The sequence below is a fragment of the Pseudorasbora parva genome, chromosome 8 (genome assembly GCF_024679245.1).
Source record: "Pseudorasbora parva isolate DD20220531a chromosome 8, ASM2467924v1, whole genome shotgun sequence".
Taxonomy (NCBI): domain Eukaryota; kingdom Metazoa; phylum Chordata; class Actinopteri; order Cypriniformes; family Gobionidae; genus Pseudorasbora; species Pseudorasbora parva.
In genome coordinates, this window is record NC_090179.1 from 45,885,441 (window position 1) to 45,911,447 (window position 26,007).

Sequence of the window (26,007 nt, forward strand, 5' to 3'; positions counted from 1 at the left end):
AGTCATTCGTATGAATTCATACTAATTTGTCAAATCGTAAATTACGCACGATTTAGCAAAAACGTATGAATTCGTAAGAGTAAGGTCATATGAATTGATCATCCACTAAGTAAAATACATAATTGCCGTGAGATCTGGTTACAATGACAAGCTGCCCCACCCAATCAGGTGCTTGTCCCATTCCGGCCCCCAGTAGTAGGCTATGCCATGATGAAACCTGATAAACTCTTAATGCCCCATTTTGTGTGGGAAAAAAAGGATTAAAAAATAAAAATAAATAAATAAAATTATTTTTCAAGTACAGAAGGCTACATCTTTGCGATAAGTGGTCTCATAAAATCATTAGGCCAAGTATTTAAATAAAAATTGAGAAAGGTGGACATTGTGTTATAACGTGTTTCATTTCTTTGTTCTGCACTGCTGACTGTAGCCTATTATCATTATTACAGATTTTTTATTTAACAGACAACAATTTGCCATCTCAGTGTTTCTGGATGTGGGGGATGGGGTGGGGTTTGTGTCTGTTAATCCATCCATACTGGATGTGAGAGAGAGTTAATAATATAGTAGAGAGAGAAAGAGAGAGGTTTAGACACTTTATTTTTCTTTTCTTTTTTACATTCCTAGTTCAAGCTTAATATCCCCCAAAACTATATTTTATATAATAGATATAAATATAGTATATATTTATATATACTATATATATATAATAGATTTTATTTATAATGCACTTTTCATTCCGAAGAATCTCAAAGTGCAACAAAGGGAAAAGAAAGAAAGAAAGAAAGAAAGAAATATATATATATAACATTTTATGTTTATTTATTTATAATGTAGGCCTATATATGTGTGTATGTGTATCACTTTTTGGGTCTAACTCTCACTAATAACTTTTGACTTTTGCCTCAAACCTCGAATTACTGTTCAGCTATAGGTTAAGATATGGTCACTCATAAGGCATATGTGCTTAATGAGTTCTAATAAACAGCTAATATAGTGATCAAGCAAATGTTATTAACTGTGTTTTACGCACGTGCGTAGGCTACTACTATTGCCATTGGCAGCTGGCATCTGCCAGAGGAAGCGTGTGTAAAGCAGTAGCAGCGCGCGCACTTTTTGCTTTCACTCAGGCAGCGTTTGTCGCGCGCAGTTGTGTACAGAGTACTCTATAATGGATAAGTTTGCATTTCTCTTTAATGTATTTGAAATGGAAATAAAGCAAAGATTCAGATTTATCATGAAGCATTTATCATTATTTTTAAAAAATCGTTTCACTTGTTTCTGATGTTTTTTTTTATTTCGTTTAGTGCGAGTTTTTGATAGAAGAAAGGCCATCGCACTATATGTTCATGAAAAGCACACTGCTAAAAAGAGAAACTTCAGGAAATCGTCTTGAAATATTGGATAGGCATCAAATTTACATGCATTACCCATCATAAACCTCTTAAAGATAATTCATAAATGACTGTAATAACTAAGAGGAAACTTCTTAATGATTTATCGAATAATTATTAACTAAATGAGCAAATTATCTAACGTTTTTAAAAAAAAGACAAAATAACTCACATCATAGTCTATCTACATGTCTATACTGTATGTGAGCTATATTAATGTGTGTATATTCTATTTACCTATCCATATTTAGTTGTTCGTTCGTGAGACAACGAAAGATTGTCAAAAAACACTTTAAAATGACTTACCATCAGCACCAAGAGCCGCTCACGCTCACCAACTTCCTCCCATGCTTTTCGATTCACTTGCAAGTCTTTATAAAGCAAACTGTGTGGATCACAGAGAACTGTGCTTCTCAACCTCCACGAGGAGACGAGTGTCATCCATTGCTGTCTTTCCAGGACAGGTGCACTCTGAAAAACACTGCCTGTGACACCACCTGCTTTTTGTTTATCGTTTCTGTTATGCCAGCATATAGTTATAATATATACATAATTTAATTCATATTTAATTTAAGCTAAACTGGCATACATTATTTAAAATTAGTTTTGTAGTTCAGGCAAAAACTTATGGCAGTGACTTCGGTTTTTGTGTAGAACTTTCTTTTTTTTCTTCCACAGCGCCGGATGTCACGGTGACTGAGAAACACACGGAACACTTCACTAAATTATTTCATGGTTAAATGTGTTATTTTTCATGTTAACCAGGTTAATTTTGATCAGAACAATGTACTGTGGCTTTAATTCATCGTGAGCAGCGCGTCAAAAATAGAGCCGGCGCCGAAACGATCGCGGCACTGCCGCTTCTGCTCTGCTCCTGCTCCGCGCCGCTGCGCTGCCTCTGCTGCCGGTGTGAATGCACTCATCTGTTAACATGAGCGCCGAAAAAAATACGCGCTGCTTACGCGTGCAGTGTGAAGCCGGCGTCAGACCCCTCGTTTTTTCGAAACAGCGCCTCCTGCTGTTCTGAAGATCGTATGACACCATTTTCCAGATAGGATGCAATATTGATAATATGTGATATTATATTGCTACAATGTTGTTTTTTTTATTCCAACTCAAATGTTTCTTTCAGGTCAACCTATGCTCATGGTCTAGTTGACATTATACATTGCTAACATTACAAAACCTGTTTTTTGATATCTGGAATGCAAAGTAAAACTCAAACAAGAATAGAGAAAACACCAATAATAAACAAGTCTGTCCTTTAACCATCAGCTGTAAACAGGACAAAGGAAAGAATAAAGGAAGAACGAATTGTGTTAGTGACTTTACTTTTCATCTTCAATTGCATAAGATAAAATATTAACTGTATTTTCTGGTAGGCAACTGTTCCTTCTTTTTTCACGTGTTTGGCAATCACTATCAAATTCCTAGACTTCACTAAAATAAAAGATGAATGCCACGGTCAAAAATAATGTGTAATAATAAATTATATATTTTTGCAAATGCAAATGACAAACATACTGAGGGTGATAAGTATGCCTAAATCTAACATAGGCCATGAATCTAACATAGGCCTGTCTGTATAAATTAATAAATTAACATATAAAACATTGCATATATGGCAATAACAGAAACAATCCCATTGACAAACATGTTTGAGCCTACCTCAGGAAAAAGAAAACTACAAATGAACTCCAGGCCATCTGTGAAGTTTTTGACTTTTTGACTTATCCAGCAGAGCTTTGAGCTATTGAACAGTTGTATTACTAATTGTAAACTGTATTATTTACAGTACAGTTATTATTTTACCTTATGCAATTGAAGACGAAAAGTAAAGTCACTAACACAATCGTTCTTACTTTTTTTTTCTTTGCTTTGTCCTGTTTACAGCAAGATGGTTAAAGGACAGACTTGTTAATTATTGGGGTCTATTCTTATTTTTTGTCTATTCTTATTATTTATAAAAAATAAAATAAAAACTACCTGGTAATTTGTTAGTCAAAGAACACATTGATATTTTTTGGGAATGCAAATATGTTTGAAAAATCGTTAATTTTTGTACATTTATTTGGAAAACTTTAAATTAAATTATTGCATCATATTTGCATAAGGGTGTTATACGATCTCCAGAACAGCAGGAGGCGCTGTTTCAAAAAGACGAGAGGTCTGAGAATGTCTGAGAGCGGGAGTCTGATAGCCTGACAAGCCACATCAAGATGTTTGGTCTGGAAACTCACCATTGACGGCTCAATCTGAGGGGCGGATAAACGGTTGTCTGTCAAACTCCCTCTGCACGCGATAGGATAGCGCTACACCAACCAGAGCAACGAAGGTGAAGCAGAGCTCGCTGACAGATTAAACATTCGCCGTATCCGGTCGGCTAAACTCCGAACACATCTTCCCTTCTTAAGAATGACTTCAGTGCCGTTCTTTGTTCTTTTCTCAGAGAAAAGCTTAACTCCAAGTCTTCCAGAGTCGTGGTCAAAGCTGATTCGAAAGACCGCCGTTCGCCAGTTTCTGTGTTTACTAGAAGCACGCAAACGCAACTCGGCCGTGGACATTATGGCCCCGCCCACCGACTCTATACACGATGTGATTGGCCCGACAAGAGTTTGCCATTTACAGCTCAGAAGGGTATTGAAGCTGTGTCTCATTTCGTTAAATTTCGAAGGCTGCGTCCTCCGGAGGACACGTCCTGTGTAGGATGCAGTATACGGAGTGTCCTCAATCAGAATTAAACGAGATGTCCTTCGTAGGACACACGGGCAGGACATAAGTTCAGCCTCGTTGCGCTCTCACGCAAGTTTATATGAATGAAAATTATTTATAACTTGAAAATGACTGTGAAATGTTTCTTGTCTTGAGAGCAATGTACCGTTCTAAACGTTTAAAAAGCACTAAACAGTTGTAATCCTGTTTACCACAACTATCTGTTTGAGGTAATAGAGCTTTTAAAAAAAAAAAAAAAAACTTGAACTACTTAATTTAAACACCACACCTACGCTTGCATGTATATCTGGCGGTGGTGCCGTTTTTTCATATAATATGAAAAAATATGATGTTGTTAACGGCGACGCAAAGAATTATAGGTTATCTCCAGCCCTGAAGGCTACACCTCATGCACACTCTGAATTCATGTGAAAGAAGGACTCATTCGAAGGTCGCATTTGAAGTGTCCTACTCACTTTTTTGAAATGAGACGGCCTTCTGACGTGTGCACCCTTCGAATGCGACCTCGGGAGGACACAGCCTTCTGAAATGAGACACAGCTTGAGTAGCTAGACGACACTCGCGGGCAGATTAGATTTGCTGCCGCTAGGGTCCGTCTAGATTTCTAGGCCAGGAGTCTGCAGCTTCATACTATTGGAGTATTTTGGGAACGAAGTAGTAAATTAGTTTTATGTGCAAGCACTCGCGTCGCTTTGTTTGTATGTTTGTTTTTTTTTTTTTTGTTTGTTTGTCTTGTATTCATTATTTTGTTCTTGTTTGTTTGTTTGCTTACAGTTTTTCTTTCGTTCATAGGTTTGTGCTTTTGATCATTTATTCCTCAATTTGTTCATTCTTTTGCTCTTTTTCTGTTTTTTACTTGACTATTGTCGAATTTATTCTGCTCTTTTTCAGTTTGTTTTATCTAAATGGCCTCCAAGATAAGGTGTTTATGAATAGAAATTATACAAAAACAAGGGTGAAAAAAATGCATGAAAACATTGTAATTTAACAACAACAACAAAATTACTTTGAGCAAAATCTGAGACTAGCAACCATTTTCCTGGATGTTGTCTGATTTGATATGGCATGACCCATTATTCCTCTGGAGCATGATTTGACTTGAAACACAATTAAGAAAGTTGACCTGTGCAATTAAAAACTAATACAATTTCTGCAGTACATTTAACATTAGCCATTGTTACTTCTTAGTAGGGTCATCAAGGTCTTGAATGCATTATGGGTGAAAGACAAACCCTTTCATATGTATTAGCCATGTCTTACAGAAATATGGATTTTGTGCATTGATACATTTTGAAACCACTGCATCACTTCAATACACCATACATGATGTATGTTCTAATTCCTGTAAGTTTTACATAAATTAAATATTTGAACGTGTATGTTGTCATTGTTCATTTAGGTTGAAATTGAGTGATGCTTGACACTGAAATTATATTTTTAAAAATATGTAAATAAATGATGTAATTATGACAATGTTTGTCATATTTATGTTGAATTGACATCGAAGCTTGACATTAAATGAAATCAAAATTACATTAACAAAATATCTTGACATCAAATAAATGTTGAGTCGACATCAAAGCTTGAAATTGTATGGGGAGATTTGTCTTGGGCTCTGGTGCCCACATACACATACATTGATCAAAAATGATGTGATTTGACATGATTTTTTTTATTAATTCACAATATAAATACATTCATTATTAATCTTATGCATTATATGAAGAAAACATTCATTAATATTTCTTGTCCTCTCACATTGACAGTTGCTAATTGTTACATTAAATCACATAAATTATTTACGTTATAAATTAGGTAGTTTCGGTAGTTTCACATTTCAATCCTAAAACAGCTGCCAAATATGAAATGTTTAGTTTAGCTACTTGCATCTTATCTCGCACTGTATGACCATTTAACTAAAGCCTTGTGCTGGAATTTGTGCTCAGCACCTTTTCTGAACACAAAGCCCACCTATCTCTCTTTTGATTGGTCATCTGAAATGTTTTGATGTTGACAAGTGGTGATAGACAAAGTCATGGACCGCAGGGAGCTCAGATGGAAAGAACTTGGTGGTGTATTAGGCAATTATTTCACAAAATGTACAGCCTACACATCGGACAAATACAGAGGTCCGGATTTGAATTATTGGCCATCATTATTTAAAAGAACATTTGTTTATTGCAAAAAATAAATTGCAATAATTGGCGTGTCATTGTCTTTGTGTATTTCCATACTGGACAAGCCGGCTTGTTATTGCCCCGCCTTCCAAGGGAAGCGTGGCTACTTAGTAATGCAGCGCTGTGGCCGGTGTTGCAGTCGATTCTGTTCCCTTCGGAATGTCTGTTTCCCTTTACGCAAACATACTGCAAGTCACTCGTAGTTGCCGAGTTACCATGCGTACCGTCAGAAATAACGTGAGCACGAAGCACAACTGGATGTACGGGAAGCCGAAAGGTTCAGAAAGGTTTTTTTTTTTTTTTTTTTTTTGAAGCGAGGGTTTCCAGCTGCCAGTTTAACCCTGCTTATTTCTTGTCAGTTTTAAAATGTATTATCGATTTCAATGTATTGTTTACTAAGGCTTTGGTTAGATGTTCACAGGTGTTTGTCACATTTTATATTTTGAAAGTAAAGACATACTGCTTGTTTTCAGACACCGATTTTCAGGTGTAACGGTTTACCAAAAGTGAAAAATAAACACAAACTCCAAAAACAATTGCTTCATAATAGTCATTTAATGCAAGAAGCACATTTGTATTCATCTTCTGTAGATGGATTGCCCACACACTTCATGTGGAACCAGCGCCCACAGTAGTCACAGGAAATCTGTAAAAAAAGAAAAATTTGTTATTATTATTTAGTGTATGCAACACCAACTAAAAATGCAGCCATAGTTACCCATTGGATATCTCCATCTGCATCTTTTGCGTCATCCTCCGAATCATCATCTGTGTCTTTTGCCTCATCATCATCTTTGGCATCTTCAAAGATTTCTGCCTCCCCACAAAAGTGGCACAGATCACTTAGGTCATCTATAAGGTACAGTACAACACTAATGAAAGTGATGCACATCAAAAAGAATAGGTCAATAACAGTCAAGAGCTTATAAAGCCATACCAGATTGGCGGAGCAAAAATAAAGCAATCTCCATTCTGTATTGGGTTACATCTTGTGGCCTGTTGGAGAAGTCAACTGCAGTGTTTTGCAGAATGTGTTCTGCAAACTAAGGAAGTAACCACAAAAATAAAACCACTGCAAGGTATCATACCATTTTAATGAACATTATTTACTGCTATTGAAAAAAAAAAAAAAAACCTTTAAAGCGAAAACGCCACATGACGTAACATCCCTCTGAAGTGGGTGAGGCAGGCTTTCACACACCCATTGTGAAGCTGAAATGCCATTTTCTGTCATCAGGGCTCTACAAACAAGAGTTTTCTCAAGAATACATAATTTCACAATAACACTACATCTGACTGTGGTGCAAAAATACCTTGTTGTCTCCAAACACCTTTTCTTCTTGATGTTGGACTCTCCCATTGAGTCAAGCAGAATGGATTTTTTTTTAGATGGGTATACAGCCTAAATAAAATGCAAAAAATATCCAGACAACACGATACGACAACAGGAATATTGGAGAATATCAACTGGAAAACTATTCACTACCACAAATACTTACAACTAGGAACCAGTGGTGGCCCTTGTTCACAATGCCCACTATTAGCTCATAGTTTGCTGGGTCCACCTGAAAGAAAATGTGATGCATATACCTTGCTCACTAAAGCCTATGTACCAATAAACAAATGAATTTTCACAGTCCCAAACAAAGATGGATATTAACACCAATAATAAAATGCAAAATAACAACATTAAAATTTACAGGACACCTTGAGCCGTCGATACTTTTTCTTCCACATGTCGGTCATGGCAAAGGTGTCCATATGGAAGGCTTTTCCCGGTGAGGTCAAATTGTGGTCCCTCACCTTCAGTGACAGATATGCATTTATAACCTTGACAAACATAGCAAAATTAAACATTAATACAAAATATTAATGTGCAGATGAAAGGCTTAGCTGTTAAAAATCAATTAAATGTGTACCTCACTCTCCAACTCCTTCCCAGGGCCAATCTGAAAGTCTTTATAAAATAATTTATATGGTCCCACTCTGGACAGCAGTACATAGCTGTTGTTTCCAGCCCAGGCACTTTTGATATCTACAGAGGATAACCAAAAAGAGCATTGCACCTACCACCATACAAATATATTAGAATTCAGACTAATATGGAGCTTTTATAAGATCTGACTTTACATCACTTACAGCTATGCACAGTGTCTGTTTTGTCAGCTGGTACAACTGAAGTGGTGTGGGACACAGGTGAGGAATGTGGCATTTCCAGTGTTGATTTTTTTGACAAGTCCAGTGGAGACAGGGGAGAGGAAATGGTAGATTGTGTGGATATAGGTGATTGTGGGGGCTGGTTTTCTTGTGACTTAGTGATGGTGAGGTCTACAGGTGGGAGTGAATGGCATGGTCCAGTTTCTTTGTGCGATCTTTTATGTTGTGATTCTTGGGTAATTCTGTGGGGTATCCGGGGGGTGTCTTCTTTAAATGGTTTGAGGTGATCGGTGTTGATTTTCGGGAATATCTTCCCTTTTTCATCCCTTAAATCAGCACTTTTTTCTTCAACATGCGTTATTTCATAAGGTCCCAACCAGCTGCGCTCAAGCTTGCCCCCTTTCCTTTGCTGGGACCTTATGTTTTTTCTTAGGACCTTCTGGCCTAAGGAGAATGGTACCTGATTTACCACCTTCTGTGTCCTGTCCTGTTTTTTTGTTACATTTTTTTTGACAATGTTGTCCATTTTCTCCTTTAGAGAAATGGCCTTGGATATTGTGTCCTCTGCAATGACAGATTCCACTGTGCTGTTGATCTTTTCAGAAACAATATTGAAGATTGAAATAATTTCATTAACTTTTAATTGATACTATAATGATAGTTATATGGAACATGTAAATTATAACATACCTCATAAGTCTCAGGAACCTCACAGGGATATCTCGCCTCCATGCCAAACATTAAGAAAAACGGTGAGTACCTAGTTGTTAGCTGCGTCTTGGTTCTAAGACCAAACATTACCGCATCTAGGTACTCATCCCATTTTTCAGGCCTTGTATCCACTAGTTTACATAAGGCTCTAGAGTCAGAACCAAAATAAGTTGAAAGTTATGAGTAACCAGTTGCAAAGACAACTATTTCCTTGAATTTTGCACACCCACAAAGCAACCTGTTAATGAAGATTTACCTCTGAATGGTTCCATTTAATTTTTCCACAAGCCCATTTGTTTGTGGATGGTATGGGGCACAGAGGCTTCTCTCCACACTGAGGAATGTGCATAGTTCTTCATTGATCTGTTTGCAAAACATACATTAAAAATTAATTTAAATAGATTAGAATCATAAATGTGCGCAAATCATAATCCAACAAATCTTATGAACATGACATTTCTCATGCATACTTAATTTGGTTCATTCAACAAACTACAAACCTGGTTCACAAACTCAGTGCCTTGGTCTGTAAGTATCCTCTTTGGTGCCCCAAACCTATAGAAAAAGTTAACTATGCAGCGTGACACAACTGCTGCCGATTTGTTGGGGATGGCATAGGCCTCGGACCATTTTGTATAATAGTCAACAAGGACACAAATGTATTCATTGCCCTGGTTGGTCCTGTTGACTTTTCCCACCAAATCCATGCCCAGCAGTTCCAGAGGTTTATCCACCTTAAAAATAATATAGCCCAATGAATACATTTCAATTTGGTGACCCCAAGAATTACCCATCTCAAACTCCATATACATGTGGACAAGTTTACATACACATATTGGGATGTACTTGGGCTCCTGCTTGATGGTCAGTCTGCTGAACTGGCACTGGGCACACTGCAAAACCTAATGTTCAGAAATAGGCAAGAAATTAATTCCAAAACAATCCATTTGTATGTCAAACAGCAAAGTTAAAAGGGAACAATTTAGTATTTACCCATTTATCAATGTCCACCCCCATTCCAGGCCAGTAAAACCTTGCTGAAATGGCAAGCTTTGTCTTCTCCATTCCACAGTGTGCTCCGTAGGGGCTGGCGTGGAATTCTGAGAATATTTGGTTGGCCTCTTTTTGTCCAACGACCACTTTTCGTCGTACATTTTTGGAGGAAATGTGGAAAAGTTGGCCATCTAATGAAATAGCTTTATTGTTAGTAAAATCTAAACAGGTAACCTGCAAGGAGGTTTTGAAGGCCCAATGGAAGGAGGCAAAATTAAACAACATATTTTTTAAATGTTTTAGTTGCTAGCAAGTCCATTATACATATAGTTCATTGACAAGTATTTACTTTTTGATTGTACCAAGTCTTGGTGTATCACTACTTCACTCCTGTCAGTGGAGCTATGTGTAGAGGAATTATCATTTATTTTGAGTATTTAGAATTTTGCTTACCATCAACTTGAAAATTGTAGCAACGTCTCCGGATAACATATTTATGCTCTTTTTTTATGCCAAACGGATATGTGCCTTGAGTTTTATAATTAAAGATCTCCTCATACATTTTTGGATCCATTGTTGGAGTTCGCCAGCAAGAATAGAAATTCAGGTGACAATGTTGTGTGGTCATCTCCCCAATTTATAACACCATTTATTTACCTTTTTGATTGATTAATTGATTTAATTAGTGCCCTCTGAAGCTGTATGGTAATTATGATAAGAATGTTATGTTGCACCCTTGCATCTTGCATGTGACAAATATTAAAGGTAATAATAGCCATATATGGTTTTATTCAAATGTATTTATTTATTTCATTTTAGACAGGGAACATAACACTGAAATTAAATGAGCAAAAAGTTATCAAAAGATGTGTTTTTACATTGTTTTACCTCATCAAAATAGGTTAAACTCATTTCAGGTCAATTTAATGTAATTTCCATTGAAAAAAAACGTAAACATCTGAATATGTGTTTCCCTTATGACAATAATATGAGGCATTGAGTTTTGAAGTCAGCATGGACAAATTAGACTAATTCGTATAGGTAGAATTCAACTGCATACATTCAGACATAATAGGCCTACAAGAACAAGTGCAAAATTAAATTCACAGAATAAATGGAGTGTGTGTGAGAGAATCATTTTATTATGCTGCAGTGCGTGTGACATTTGGAAGTAGCGCCAACACTTTTGGCCTTTTTCGCTTTCCGTACACCCAGCTGTGCTTAGCTGCTTCTGCATCCGCTATCAACAGACATGCTTCGTTGAGGGGGAACAGGAATTCCGGAAGGGAACGGAATCGACTGCTTCACCGGCTCTAGCTGATATCAACATTCACTGAAGATAGACGCTGTAGGAAATGATTTGGATAAAATAACTCAAAGGGGTGTTGAATTACAGTAAAAGGAACCATGATACATATAAAAGGATTCAAAATTAATATTTAACTCTTTATCAACTATTCGTCCAGCGATACGTTGAAATTAGAGTACATTATCAATCCTGAATCGGGATATTACCCGTTACAACGGCAATAATATAAATTTTATGCTCAGTTTTTGAGCTTAGCTAACACAATCGATCAGTTTGAGGCAGTAACACATAGCCAAAGACACTTGTATAGATGAAAAAGGTAAACAAACGTTTATTGGACTATTCTAAACACACAGAAACTAACAAAAACACACATTCATACAGTTACTGGGAAAGGGAGGTTTGTTAATGGAAAGGAGTGAAGTCCCAATGATTCCTTAGCCACAACCTGAGAATCAATATACTAGCAGGTCAACCTTAGTTTGTTCGCTTAGATATGATTTTTACCAGTTCAGCCAGAATGAAGAGTCATGTACTTGCGTTTGAATGCTCTTAAGAGCATGGGTTCCTCTTAGCACGGCGTTGCTCGGCTGGTGGTCGGTTGTTATGGTCAGAGGGATGAATAGTTGGTTATGCGGGGTGAAAAGCCGGATCCTGGATGGCGTTAGCTGGTTGCTACGCGAAGGGCTACTCTGTGGCACCACTGCGCAGACTCAAGGAAGTTTTCTACGGCGAGGTTCAGACGGAGTTTTGGAGTGTGGTGATGAAGAGCTCTGGGTAGCTCGGAGGACGCTGCGTGTAGGCAGGAAAGGCCCGCACGATCAAAGCAGAAGTCACCGCAAAACCATGGCAGTTAGTGAAGCGTGAAGCAAAACAAAAAGCAAAGATATCTTGTTGCCCGGGAGTTTTAAAACGGGCCCCAAGGTCCTTCTTTGGGGGCGTCTCCGGCCAATGAGTTTTGAAGTACTACTTCAATAAACCGGATGCTCATGAACAAGCGCTCACTGTTTCCGAAGACAATCTGAGCGACGATAGTAAGTGGCATAATAAGACTGAATAACTTCCCTAATCTACAACTGAGCTAAGATGAAGATGAGGAAGAATGTATCGGACTGGCGTCAGACGAGTTGGACCGTAAGATATCACAGGCTATATCGATAGTAACATTTGATGGAGATAAAGACAGAGAAATGGGGAAAATCCATAACTTTGACTGTAAATGCTACACGAGGAGAAAAGAGAACTCTCTGCATGGGATACAGTCCTGTAGCCAGACATGCGAATACTCTGCTGGTACAGCACAAAAACACAAACACATTCAGGCTTTATATTCTCTATCAAAAATCCAGCATTAGTTTATACTGAATTTATACTGTGTGTTTATAGAAATAAAATGGTTAATCTGTGAATGAGAAACTGTAATTTGCTGCTGTGAAATAAAAGGTGTTTCACTGCCGCCTCATCAGGTCTGTCAGAGGATCGTTGAAATCTAAATGAAGTCTTAATTTATAACAGTGAAGTCACTGTATCTTCAGTCTCTGTTGATTCTGTTGACTGTGAGTCTCTGTAGTGGATCCTTATTCACCATCAGATCATCAGCAGAACATCAGACTGTCATCTAATACTTAAAAACACAGTCAAATATGCAGTATGAGACATTATGTCTGTCACATCTTTTCACAAGGAAACGGAGCATTAACTAGTATTGTATTAATTGAACTGTATTAATTAATTCCCAAAAATGATAATATAATGTCCATCTCAGTGGTTTATAAACCTGTCTTGGTGGCACCCCAGCCCTGCACACTTTATGTGTCTCCCTCATTTATCACACCTGATTTAACTCATCAGCTCATTACTAGAGACATTAGTGAGTGTGTCAGTAGCTAGCGGTTTCCAAAAGTGAAGGTTGCACACTTCAAAGGCCACGCACCGAGGGACAGGGTTGCCAGGTCTGCACAACAAAAACCCCTCCAAGTGTTAATCAAAAGTAGTGCAATCATGATCAAAATGCGCCAAAATGCGCCAAAGCACACAGACTGCCTGCTAAATTGGGTGTGTCTGATAAAGAAAGACATACCTAATGTGAATGGATGGGGTGCCTCGAGGACAGGTTTGATTTACAAAATCAAAAGGTCATGAAAGGTCACTTTCACACACCAGACAGCTGTTACAGAACCAGCAGAAATTATCATTACACTCCACTAAAAATTAAATCTGTTAATAATAAACAACCCAAATCTCAGATTAACACACACAGTCAGTTAAGGGGGAAAAGATGAAAATAATATTATTTTCACAATCAGTCACAACACTATGAGCAGAATTAAACACTTAGGGCCCTATCTTTCACCCAGCGCAATTGACTTTGTACACCGACGCATGTGTCATTCCTATTTTGCACCCGCGCAAAGTGCGCTTTTCCCTCCACAGAAGCAAGCCACTAAACTAGTGAATGAACTTGCGCTCCCTGGGCGGTTCAGCGCAAAAAAGGAGGCGTGTTCCAGCGCAAACAATCCCTGGTGCTATTTTGCTGTTCCGTTAAACAGTTGCGCTACTGACCAGAAAAAACCTGGTCTAAAGTCAGTGGCGCGTTGCGCGTTGTTCATTATGCTATTTTAAGGGCGCATGCTTGACCATAATGTACATTACCATAATACACTTTGCTCATGTATTCTCACAGATGCAACAGTTATTTTTGCAAATCATAAATTGTTACACTAAAAAAAATATTAACACATGAGATTACGGAAATCATTGTGATGTGCCACGAAGATGTGAAAAATAGGCATAAATCTAGCTTACAAATTATTCAGGCTAATTGTAGTAATTAAGGATCAGACCTGTTTGCCCAATAGTGGCAAGACATATATGTATATTAGGACATCTGACAAATTGGTTTGTCCGTCAAAAACCAGAAAAAAAAAAAAACGACTGAAAAAACTGTTTAACCGACGCCTGTTTAACCGACGCTATTTTGGGTGGGTTTCTCCCATCCCCATACAGCACAACTTCTCTGTCTTTCACTGCTCTTACAAGAACATCAGTCTCCTCGGCTGTGAACCGCTCCTGGCGTGCGCCTGGTAAATACGCCATAATAATAGCAATCCATAATGGAACTTGCGCACCTGCTTTTAAAGGGAATGCTGGATGACGCTCTGATTGGTTTATTCATGTTACGCCCAAACCACACCTATGAATAATGAAGCTACTTCAGACCAACCCATTTTAGATTTGCGCCGGGGCGCAAGAGCCATTTATCCCGCCGGGAAAATAGCAACAGCGCCGAGACCCGCCCACAAAGTTACTTGCGCTTCGCACTTTGACACTTGCGTTTCAGATCGTTAAAATAGGGCCCTTAAACTCTAAACTTTAAAGTTCAGAGACCTACAGAAACTTAAGCTAAAGACGTAGTGGCTGAGTTTTGTTTTCATCAATGTTTTTATGTCTGCTCAAACCGCAAAGCATTTCTCACCAGTGAGTAGTTTGAAACGCGTGCACACTTCACGATGATGAATGCGGCTAAAGTGGGTAATTTACATTACGGCATGCTTTCTATGTATGACGTTCTCAATATAATTCATAATCCCATGTTTATAATGAACAACGCGTTATGGTAAGTGAGTTATTACAAACTGTGTAACGTTACGACGGTTTTAAAGTTAACATGGACGTGGTAACTAACATAAGCTTAATTATGTAGATATAGTTTATAAGTTACTGTCAAAAAAAAACTTGTTGTAACAGTTATTAACCTGCATTGATAATGTTAAGCATCACTGACAAGTCGACATTTACAGAAACAAAGTTTATTGGCATTAGCTGTAACATCAATCTGTCAATTCACTAAGGTAAACATCAGTAAACACATAGCATTCATGCTAACGTTACCCTGCTAGTACATAAAGACAGACCAGTGACATTACATTAACCAACCATTCAGAAACGTCCTGTTTAGCCTTAATTGTAGAATTTCGTTGCAGCTGTCATCTTTTCCCGGGTCGACACGTTCATATTGCTGGAGTTGCACAGATCTCTTCAGAGACTCGCGTCACATCACTTGGCCATTCTTTCGGCTCTACTGTTGTCAACGACAACACTGGTTATGTGTGTGTGTGAAAGTGCCCAACAGAACAAAGGGGCGAGGTGAGCAAAGCTCATTATCATTTAAAGCCGTATGCACGAGAATGGCTTGCTGAAAACAGAGCTGTTTTTGACCCGGTAAAATTAGTGTTTTCTTACAATACTAATGAGAATTTGTAATTAAAGTATATTACAAATTTTCATTTAGACACCAAAGAATCATATTAACTTGTACAAAAATGGCATTATATTACCCTTGAAAAACTATTGTTACCGTAGTGTCTCCAGTTTATTATGTGAATCCTCCCTGAGATCAGAGAGCAGCTTCACTCCTGAGTCTCCTAGATTATTCCCAGACAGATTCAGATCTCTCAGGTGTGAGGGGTTTGATCTCAGAGCTGAAGCCAGAGCAGCACAACCTTCATCTGTGACACCACAATCCCTCAACCTGTAGAGAACAATGACACACATTAAGTCTATCTCCAAAGCTAAACATGACCACTTAAACAAAATAAATAATGCTGTCAAAGTGCAACAATGGAAAAAAAAGGGGGGGGGGGGGCAATAATAAAAAGTAAAAATAAAGAAAAATACAAACAATCAATACATAAAAGCATTTCTGAACAGAAAAGTCTTCAGTTCAGCTTCAAACTGGACCAAGCTCTGTAATGCTCTCAGCTCTAGGGATGTGGTTCCAAAGCCGCGGTGCAGCCAAGAAGAAAGCTCGATCTCCCATGGTATGAAGCCTGGTGGTGGGGACTTGAAGGATCAGGTGGCCTGATGATCTGAGGGTACAGGTGGAGGATTTCAAAGTGATACGTTCCTGTAGATATAGAGGTGCATGTCCAGTGATGCATTTATGAGTGAGCAGGAGGATTTTGTAGTCAGTCCGGGATGAAACAGGAAGCCAGTGCAATGAATGTAGGATGCGAGTTGTGATCATATTTACGGACTCTCATAAGGACTCTGGCAGCGCTGATCTGGATGTATTGAAGCATCTGGATATTTCTGCCAGAAATTCCACTGAAGAGTCTTTTGCAGTAGTCCAGCCTGGTGGAGGCAAAGGCATATACAAGTTTCTCTGCATCTGGAAAGGGGACGGAGTTTTGAGATGTTTCGAAGGTGGTGGAAGGAAGTTTTACAAATCTGCTTTGACTGTGGGTCAGTTGTGGGTCAAACTGAACCCCTAGATTTGTGACTGAGGAGGAGAAAGTGATGACCTGGCCATCAAAGATGAGCTGGGATAAGGGAGAGGAGTGGATCTGATGAGGGGTGCCAACCAGTAGTGCCTCAGTTTTACTGGAGTTCAGCTGGAGGAAGTTACTTCCCATCCATACCTTTATCTCCTCAAGACATGTGGCGAGACATGACAGAGCTGTGAAGGGGCTCTGGGGAGTTTTCATATAAAGTTGCGTGTCATCAGCATAACAATGAAAAGATAGTCCATGTCTGCTGAGGACAGGACCGAGGGGAAGCATGTAGAGGATGAATAAGATTGGGTCGAGCAGCCTGGACGCACATTCTCCCAATATAACAGGCTCAGTCCAGCCAGAAAGGTTGGACTGAAACCACCGCAGTGCTGCTCCAGATAGTCCAACTGTACTGTGGAGGCGGTCCAGGAGGATGGTATGGTCCACTGTGTCGAATGTCGCTGTTAGGTCGAGGAGAATAAGCAGTGATGGTGATCCTGAATAAGCTGTCATTAGAAGGTAATTTGTCACCCTAAGCAGAGCTGTTTCGGTGCTGTGGGCCGAGCAAAAGCCTGATTGAAATATCTCAAATAAGTTGTTGTTTTTTAAATGGTTGTGGAGCTGAGAGGTGGCTTCCTTCTCTATAACCTTTGACAGGAAGGTGAGGTTGGAGATATATAGGCCTATAATTAGCAAGCACCTCCGGGTCTAGGGTTGATTTCTTAAGTATAGGACAGAGGACAGCAGCTTTAACGGCAAGAGGGACGTGACCAGTTTTGAGAGAGTGAGATTAACAAAATGAGTGCTGATTGGGCTGGCTGACTTGAGCACAACATTTGGGATGGAATACAAGGTACAGGTGGATGACTTCATTTTTTTGATAGTTTCCTCAATGTGGCTCTGCTATATTGATAAACTATAAATTTAATAAACTATATTGATAATTATAGTAAACGAAACACTCAATTTTTATTATTAACTGCCCCCAACTGATTGATATTAATACAACTCGACAATTACATTTTAAATTAAATGTTGCTGAATTATTTTGTAAAATCCCACGTAATTGTTTTACTTCAATCGGTTTAAAATATTTATATATTTTATATTGAACCATTCTATTCACAATATTCATTTTAATTTTGCAGGATATTAGTAATAACCCCTTTCCAGACACCCCCATTTTGCCAAGTGGGGCAAAATTGAAAAGGCTGCTGTTCATAAGTCATTCTGAATAGACACATAAACAACATATATTTAGAAAGCCACCACTTGAGAGTTTACAGTTGAAAACTCAGAAAGTCAGACCAGAAAGTTAAGAAGTTTTAAAAGTTTAAAATTTGACAGTTTTGAAGGCAATACTTTCTGTGTGTGTGTGTGTGTATGTGTGTGTGTGTGTGTGTGTGTGTGTGTGTGTGTGTGTGTGTGTGTGTGAGTGTGTGAGTATGATAAGTAGATAGATACATAGATAGATAGACACGCTCACTCACTTACATGGAAACACAACACACACTTACTCTCTAACACACTTACTCACACACTCATTTAGACACTCACACACACTCTTTCTCTCTCACTCTCACTCTCACACACACACACACACACACACACACACACACACACACACACACACACACACACACACACACACACACACACACACACACTCACACTCACACACACACACACACACACACACACACTTGTTCACATTTAATGGCCTCTGTATCTGGATAACTGGCCTAGGATTTTTGTTTCCTGCACAATATTTAAATTAAGTCTGTGGCGCCGCTGGCGCTTGAATGGTAGAAGCTTCAAATGGCTTCATATCATAAAACAACTTTCACTTCAGCCTCTATGGCAGTGCACACAGCACTGAATTGTATTCAACAAAAGTACAAAAGATCACCAATAGAGTACTTAATCTACCAATTTAAGTTTCTCAACATTAATCTTGAATGATGAAAAGAGAGAAATTATTCTAATGTATTTCATGATAGAAATTAGCATGCAAGCATTTATATTGTAGGTGTAACATGTAGAAATTGGAAAAATCTGAACACCTTTGTATTAAAGAAATAAAAGAATACAAATCACATTTAAAGATGATACAAATTAAACAAATGGCCCATTGCTTTCACTCACTTACTTTAGTGTAATGCAATCTCCAGTCTTAGATCAAACTACAAAACTTGTCTTTTCAATGTGTATGTGGACAACATCCAGATATAGGTCACATGTTAATGCCAAGCGTAAACACAGCCTTAGATTGCCATAAACACAAAGGGAGAACTATAACAAGCCATCTCTCCCAACCTTGCACCCTGAACACAGATTTGCTTTCTTTAATACGGACTCATCTGATTTCATGTAAAATAAATACATATTAATCCTTATTCCCTCTAAATCTTTATGGTAGAGATGATCTTACCACAGTTCCTCCAGTTTACAGTGAGGATTCTCCAGTACACCAGAGAGTAGCTTCACTCCTGAATCTCGTATATGATTCCCAGACAGATCCAGTACTCGAAGGTGTGAGGGGTTGGATCTCAGAGCTGAAGCCAGAGCAGCACAACCTTTGTCTGTGATACCACACCTCCTCAACCTGTAAAGAACAATGACAAACTCTTCACTCTCTCAGATCAGATATACAGGTCAGATCAACAGACCTCATTTAAAAAAAAAAAAGCTCAGATCACCATGTTTGTGAGATTTACCATGTTATTTGTGTGTGTGTGTGTGTGTGTGTGTGTGTGTGTGTGTGTGTGTGTGTGTGTGTGTGTGTGTGTGTGTGTGTGTGTGTGTGTAAGCTTATAAAAAACTGACATATCAAATTATTTATCACATTAAATAATATGTAAAGATGATGATCACAGAAACAAAATTGATGGATTAAGGATGAATTTATATTGTTCTTCATGTGTTGAAGTCCTCACTGTGCTGAGATTGAGTGTGTTTAAAGTAATGAGTGTTAAATGTTGATCATATCACTTTACTGAGGAGCAGCTCAATTGTTCAATCACTTACAGATCAATTATTGCCCGTGTTAGTATGTATTTTAAGTTATTTAAAGGCCATAGTTTGCTATTTTTATTACCATAAAAAGTTCAGAATCCAATTACATTTGTCGACCAATTACAATACATTACAATAATCGACCAATTACCAATTACCAAAATAATTGTTGGTGACAGCTCTAAATGTAATAATAGATGCCCCTATTCCATTCTGTTACTTTATGAATAAATGGAATATTAAATTCTCTGAAACACTCTTATTTGGTTCCACTAATGTATCATTGTAATGTAACATTTATATGATATTAAAATGAACGTATAAAATTATCTAAATACAAATCTTTACATACATACAATATAAATGCAATATATTTGAAACTAAATTTCTCACAAAAATATCATAAAAAATGGTTACGTAAATCACAAATCATGTCAGAGAGGTGGAGGGTTTAAAAGCTGCAGTGTGACACTCATATCTTTTATTAAATCATTAATGTATCATGTTTAGGTGAGAATTGTTATAATGCTTTAAAAGTGATGATTGTTTTCAATGTTACTTACAGAGCTGATCTAGTTAATGTAACCACAGGCAGCAGCTTCTGAAGAACTTCGTCTCCTGTGTTTTCTGTGCCACTATTTGAAAATAAAAACATATAAAGCATCATAATAATAATAATAATAATACATTTTCAATAAAACATATTTTCTCCTATTAAGGACATATGTTGTATAGTGATTCGTGATTTGCATTGTTTTTGCAAAAGAAAGCTTGCAATCGCTACTTTTAAATAAAACAATTTACATTTTAGAGTGAATTGTGGTGCATGCTTGCATAGAGTGGAATATTGAGAGGAGCATTGCACCACTCCGCTCACATGCTCTTTTATATATATATATATATATATATATATATATATATATATATATATATATATATATATATATATATATATATATATATATATATACACACACTAATGGTCGTCAGTAAGTGGTAGCACGTGAATGACATGTGACGTTCAAACATTAAACCAGCGCATTTCATCTTATTTTCTAGAAAATAGGTCACACCTGAGTATGAACTGGGCAAGACTTAAGTTTTTGAGTGAAAAAAAAAAATTGCACTGGTGTCAGTTGGTGTCAATTTTATTACATTAATATTATTACATTGGTAAAAACTAAATGTTTACAAACATTATCAATATGTATTTTAGGCTATTTCCACAACAGATATTTTAAAATGTAACGATATTTAATGCAAGACACGAATGAAAAGTATAAATGTAAAACAAACTAATTATTGTACCATTCATTAGCCTTCAAACTATATTTATTTTAAAGCCTAAATGAATTTAGGCCAGCCTATTTAAAGTGATAATAAAAGTAATAACAAAATGCGACTTGCACACACTATAGGGCTGTCAAAACATTTACATTTAATCATTTAGCAGACGCTTATATCCAAAGCGACTTACAAAAAAGGGGAGAGCAATAGAAGCAACGAAACAAACAAGGCCAACAACCTGTAAGAGCTGTAAGAAGTCTCAGTGAATTAGCACAGTACACAGTTTTTTTTTTTTTTTTGGACAAACAAACTAAAATTAATGGATAGTTAAGTGCTATTCTTTATTGGTCATATATGTGGTCAAATGATGTTCGAATATTCCCTCTAAAAAACCTCCACAAATTTTCAAACTATTCGAAAATTGCATGCGCATTTTGTCAATGACGTGCATTACGTCAATAACAGGGCAAATTTATACAAAGAGACATAACTACTTGTATAGGTTGTCTATTTAAATTTAAACATATTTGACAATGTATTACTTAGACAAAAACAAGTAAATAAACTAATGGCCAAGACCGCAGAGCGCAGACCACTCTCTCTCGCCCTCACCCTCTCTGCTCATAAAGGGGGTCGCACAACGGACGTGAAGCTCAGCGGCGCGCCGCGTCTTTAAAATTCAAAACACATTATTTTCAATGAGTGTACACACCAGCTGCAGCATTCGGCGCCTGTCCTGAAAAGGTAATTTTCACCTTTGAAATTCATTTTTTAAAAACTATTTGAATATATATTCGAATTTAGAATATTCGTTGACAGCCCTAACACACTAGTGTCAACAATTTAAGTCCTTCCCAGTGCATGCTCAGGTGCGACTCAGTGTGACAAAGACACATAAGGTATATAAATTATCTATTGTGGATAAAGGATAAATGGTGACAACTATGTCAACCATCACAATTTCAGGAGAGATTTAAAGACCTTTAGGATCTTTGCTTCTCTTTGATCATAATGTTTTAGACTGTAATGATTGAACTCAGTGTTACTTACCGATAAGTTTCAGCTCCAATTAATCCGCTCAGGTTAAACTGCTGCATCGTCTCCTCTGAGGACAAAAACGCAAAAACTAAAGCTGACCACTGAGATGAGGAGAGTTTCACAGCATGTAATCCTCCACGGCTCATATGAGGTTGAGCTTCGTTCACCAGTGAAAGATCACCCAGTTCATTCAGACAGTAAAACAGATTGATGTATTTATCTGGAGCGGGATTCTCACTGATCTTTTCTTTAATATAGTCAACTGTTTTCTTATTGTTGTGAGAGATGTTTCCTGTCTGTGTCTTCAGTTCTTGTAAGAGACTCTGATTAGACTTCACTGACAGACCCAGAAGGAAAGAAAGGAAAAGGTCCAGATGGCCATTTTTACTGTCTAAAGCCTCATCCACAGCTCTCTGATGGAGATCAGATAGTGAAGCTGTGTCTCCATTAGTTGGTTTGGTAATCTGGTCAAACACATTGATGTTCTTGTTTATAAAAGAGAGATGCACATATAGAGCCGCTAGATGTTCCTGAAGGCTCAGATGAACAAAGCAGAAGACTTTCCCCTGATACAAGCCCAACTCCTCTCTGAAGATCTGAGTGCACAATCCTGAGTACACTGATGCTTCTGTCACATCAATGCCACACTCTCTCAGGTCTTCCTCATAGAAGATCAGGTTTCCTTTCACAAGCTGCCGATACGCCAGTTTCCCCAGTTTGACAATCATGTCTTCATCTTTCACTTTCTTCTCATAGTCCTTCTCATGTTTGATGTTGGTCTGAAGGATCAGGAAGTGTGTGTACATTTGAGTGAGAGTCTTGGGAATCTCTCCAGTCTCTGCTTCACCCATCATCTTCTCCAGAACAGTGGCTGAGATCCAGCAGAAAACTGGGATGCGACACATAATAAAGAGGCTCCTTGATGACTTCAGGTGTGAGATGATTCTGTCGGCCAGACTCTGATCACTGATTCTCTTCCTGAAGTATTCCTCCTTCTGTGGGTCACTGAAGCCTCGTATCTCTGTCACTCGATGGACACACTCAGAGGGGACGAGATCAGCTGCTGCGGTATAGCCATAGATCCCAAAATGGATGATTTGTTTGCTGTATTATGGGAGACAGAACATCATACAGTTTCTGAAATGTTTCAATCATTAATCATGTGTTTGAGTGATGTGTGATGTCATTGTAGCTCCTAAAATTAAACAAAAGTCCCACATTTTACCTGAAAGCAGGACACATGCTTTCATTAAAGTCTTGAGGTTGAATCTCAGGCGTGAACACAGTTTTGTTTTTAACTGGTCTGGATTGAAGATTTGCCCTTAAATCAGAATGAAGAGGGTAAAGAATCAGACACACTGATATTGATGTAATTGTGTCATTAACTGGGTAACAGACCAACAGCTAGAAAGTACAATTCCTGAAGAAATTGTGAGTGGTGCTTGCCGTGGCAAAACTCGGGGCCCGGTGGCTACCACGAGGCAAAAAAGCCAAGCAACATGATGTTAGCATAATGCTAACATGATTAGCATGTTGTTAGCATGATTAGCATGATGTTAGCATAATGCTAGCATGATTAGCATGTTGCTAGCATGATGCTAACATGATTAGCATGATGTTAGCATGATGCTAACATGATTAGCATGTTGTTAGCATGATGTTAACATGAGTGGTTGCTAGGCAGTTGCTATGGTGTTCTGGGTGGTTGCATCCCATAATGATACCCCAAAATCACCTTGCCAGTATGAATGATATAAACCAACCCCCATGTCTGTATGATTTTCTGATGCAGAGATGTGAACGGTTGCTAGGGTACTCTGTTTGGTTGCTATGGAGTGGCTTAGCACCATCCCATAATGATACCCCAAAATCACCTTGCCAGTATGAATGATATAAACCAACCCCCATGTCTGTATGATTTTCTGATGCAGAGATCTGAACGGTTGCTAGGGTACTCTATTTGGTTGCTATGGAGTGGCTTGGCATAATCCCATAATGATACCCCAAAAGCTCCTTGCCAGTTTGAATGATATATACCAACCCCCGTGTCTCTATGATGTTCAGATGTGAAGATATACACTGTGGATTTGGGTTGCTAGGGTGCTCGATAGTGGTTGCTAGGGCGTGGCTAGCAAGTGTTGAAGGTGATTTGTGATTGGCCGTTGATGCCCTGAGTCAATCAAACTCACCCCCATGTTTCTATGACACTCCTATCCAGAGATGTAACTTTGATCTTTTTCAATGGAAGTCTATGGGATCTGTTGCTAGGGAGCTCTAAATGGTTGCTAGGGCGTGGCTTAATCACATCATCATGATCCTGAGATAGTGATTGGTTGTCTGAGTAGATTGGGCCCACCCCCTTGTCTCTGTGACTCTGTGAAGCAGAGCTAAGCTCAATACAAAATCCCTATGGGATTTACCATTGAATGAGAAACGCATGTGTTTGATGGGACGACCCTCCCCAATATAAGTCAATGGGAAAATTAGCAATTTTTGGGGAGCTCTAGCACCCCAGGGGTACAACTTACACCCCTTTGAGATGTGTGTCCTGAGAGATCCTATCAGCCCCTTCAAATTTCGTATAAGAGACGAGTGTTTTAGAATTCATCACTCGGCGCTATGAGTGGTCGAAGTTTTCGCAATGCATTCTCGATGGGACGTTTTCGTTACTTTTTCGCCCCTGGGGCGAGCCCTGTACCCCCGATCCCTTAGCAGAGATATAGCACACTATTCCCGATGAGGACGCACCTTTTGACAATTGCTTTGTTGGGTCTTTGACAAAATCTCTGGGAGGAGTAAATAATGATTTATTTACTGCTTTAAATAATGATGTGCCATTTTATAAGACCTGTGCATGTTTCATGAAGTTATGGGTAAAAATCCCACTTGAAATCTACACTTCATACATTGCATCAGACACTAAGATTTTGAGCCAAATATGTTCCATCATTCTGTTAGTAATACCGAGTTACATGTTAAGATATTAGTTATTAGGAATTAGAAATTCAAAACAAACAAATTGAAAACAACTATAGAATTATAGAATTATACATTTCCTGAAGAAAATGTGAGTGGTGTTTGCAAAACTCGCAAAACTCGGGGCCCGGTTGTTATGTTGTGTATGCTGGTTTCTCAACAAAACAAAAGAGCCCACCCTCATGTCTGTACGATGTTCTGGTGCTGATATATGGCTTATTCATGTTTGTACAGGCAACGCACTAGCAACCACCCAGAATACCCTAGCAACCGCCTAGCAACCACCTAGCATACCTTAGCAACCGCCTAGTAATACCCTAGCAACCATCCAGAATACCTTAGCAACCGCCTAGCAACACTCTAGCAACCACCCAGAATACCTTAGCAACCACCTAGCAACCATTTAGAGTAACCTAGCAACCGTACAAATGATTCAACTCAGGCAAACGTCAACCGCGATCACATGACTCTTTTCAATGGCATAATGGAGGATGAAGGCTCGACTTAAGAGAGCAATGTTTGGCTGAGCTTTACAGATAAACCACATTACTGTACTCTAGTAACGGTGCTCTTGCTGTGAAACATCCCTGTTCTGACAGACACTGTGACGCTTTCAACAAATCTGTACCAGTGGTTAAAAAAATCTGCTAAATTTTACACTTATTCTATTATATAAAGGTGGAAAAATTGAATCTTACATTTACTTGATATCATCGCTAGTATTAGATGGACTGACTGATTGATACAGTTTGCTTCTTTAAATTAAAAAAATATATAAAAAATACTATAATCATAACTTTTATAGAGATGATATACCTGAGATCAGGCCGTTTGTCTTCACTCTTAAACCCTGGTGGCAGCTCCATAGACCGGTCACTCTTCATAGACACACAGCTGGACTCTGGGTTTGAGCTCTTCTGCTGGACTGAACTGGAACAGAGAAC

The 26,007-nt window shown here is 38.2% G+C and overlaps 2 protein-coding genes across 4 annotated transcripts in view; both read right to left on the reverse strand.

Moving 5' to 3' along the window:
- The window catches only part of LOC137084567 (NACHT, LRR and PYD domains-containing protein 12-like), a gene marked incomplete at its 5' end in the record, with an annotated part of 382,843 nt that overhangs the window by 267,472 nt on the left and 89,364 nt on the right, over positions 1-26,007 (reverse strand). Inside the window, one exon of the mRNA XM_067450858.1 lies at positions 19,179-19,352. Coding sequence (XP_067306959.1) covers positions 19,179-19,352 — 174 coding nt within the window. The remainder of the gene's footprint in view (positions 1-19,178; positions 19,353-26,007) is intronic.
- LOC137085341 (uncharacterized) lies at positions 6,435-8,574 on the reverse strand. Of its 3 annotated transcripts, XM_067451900.1 has the most exons (9): positions 8,444-8,574; positions 8,224-8,339; positions 8,012-8,134; positions 7,804-7,869; positions 7,618-7,706; positions 7,440-7,545; positions 7,242-7,347; positions 7,023-7,156; positions 6,435-6,950 (listed from the first exon to the last, which is right to left on the reverse strand). In XM_067451900.1, exons 1-9 carry the CDS (start codon positions 8,514-8,516, stop codon positions 6,855-6,857), a joined length of 909 nt encoding a protein of 302 aa, XP_067308001.1. In that variant the 5' UTR covers positions 8,517-8,574; the 3' UTR covers positions 6,435-6,854. The 3 variants fall into 3 exon arrangements, with proteins under 3 accessions (XP_067308001.1, XP_067307999.1, XP_067308000.1); XM_067451898.1 differs by having other exon boundaries at positions 7,440-7,706; XM_067451899.1 differs by lacking the exon at positions 7,804-7,869 and having other exon boundaries at positions 7,440-7,706.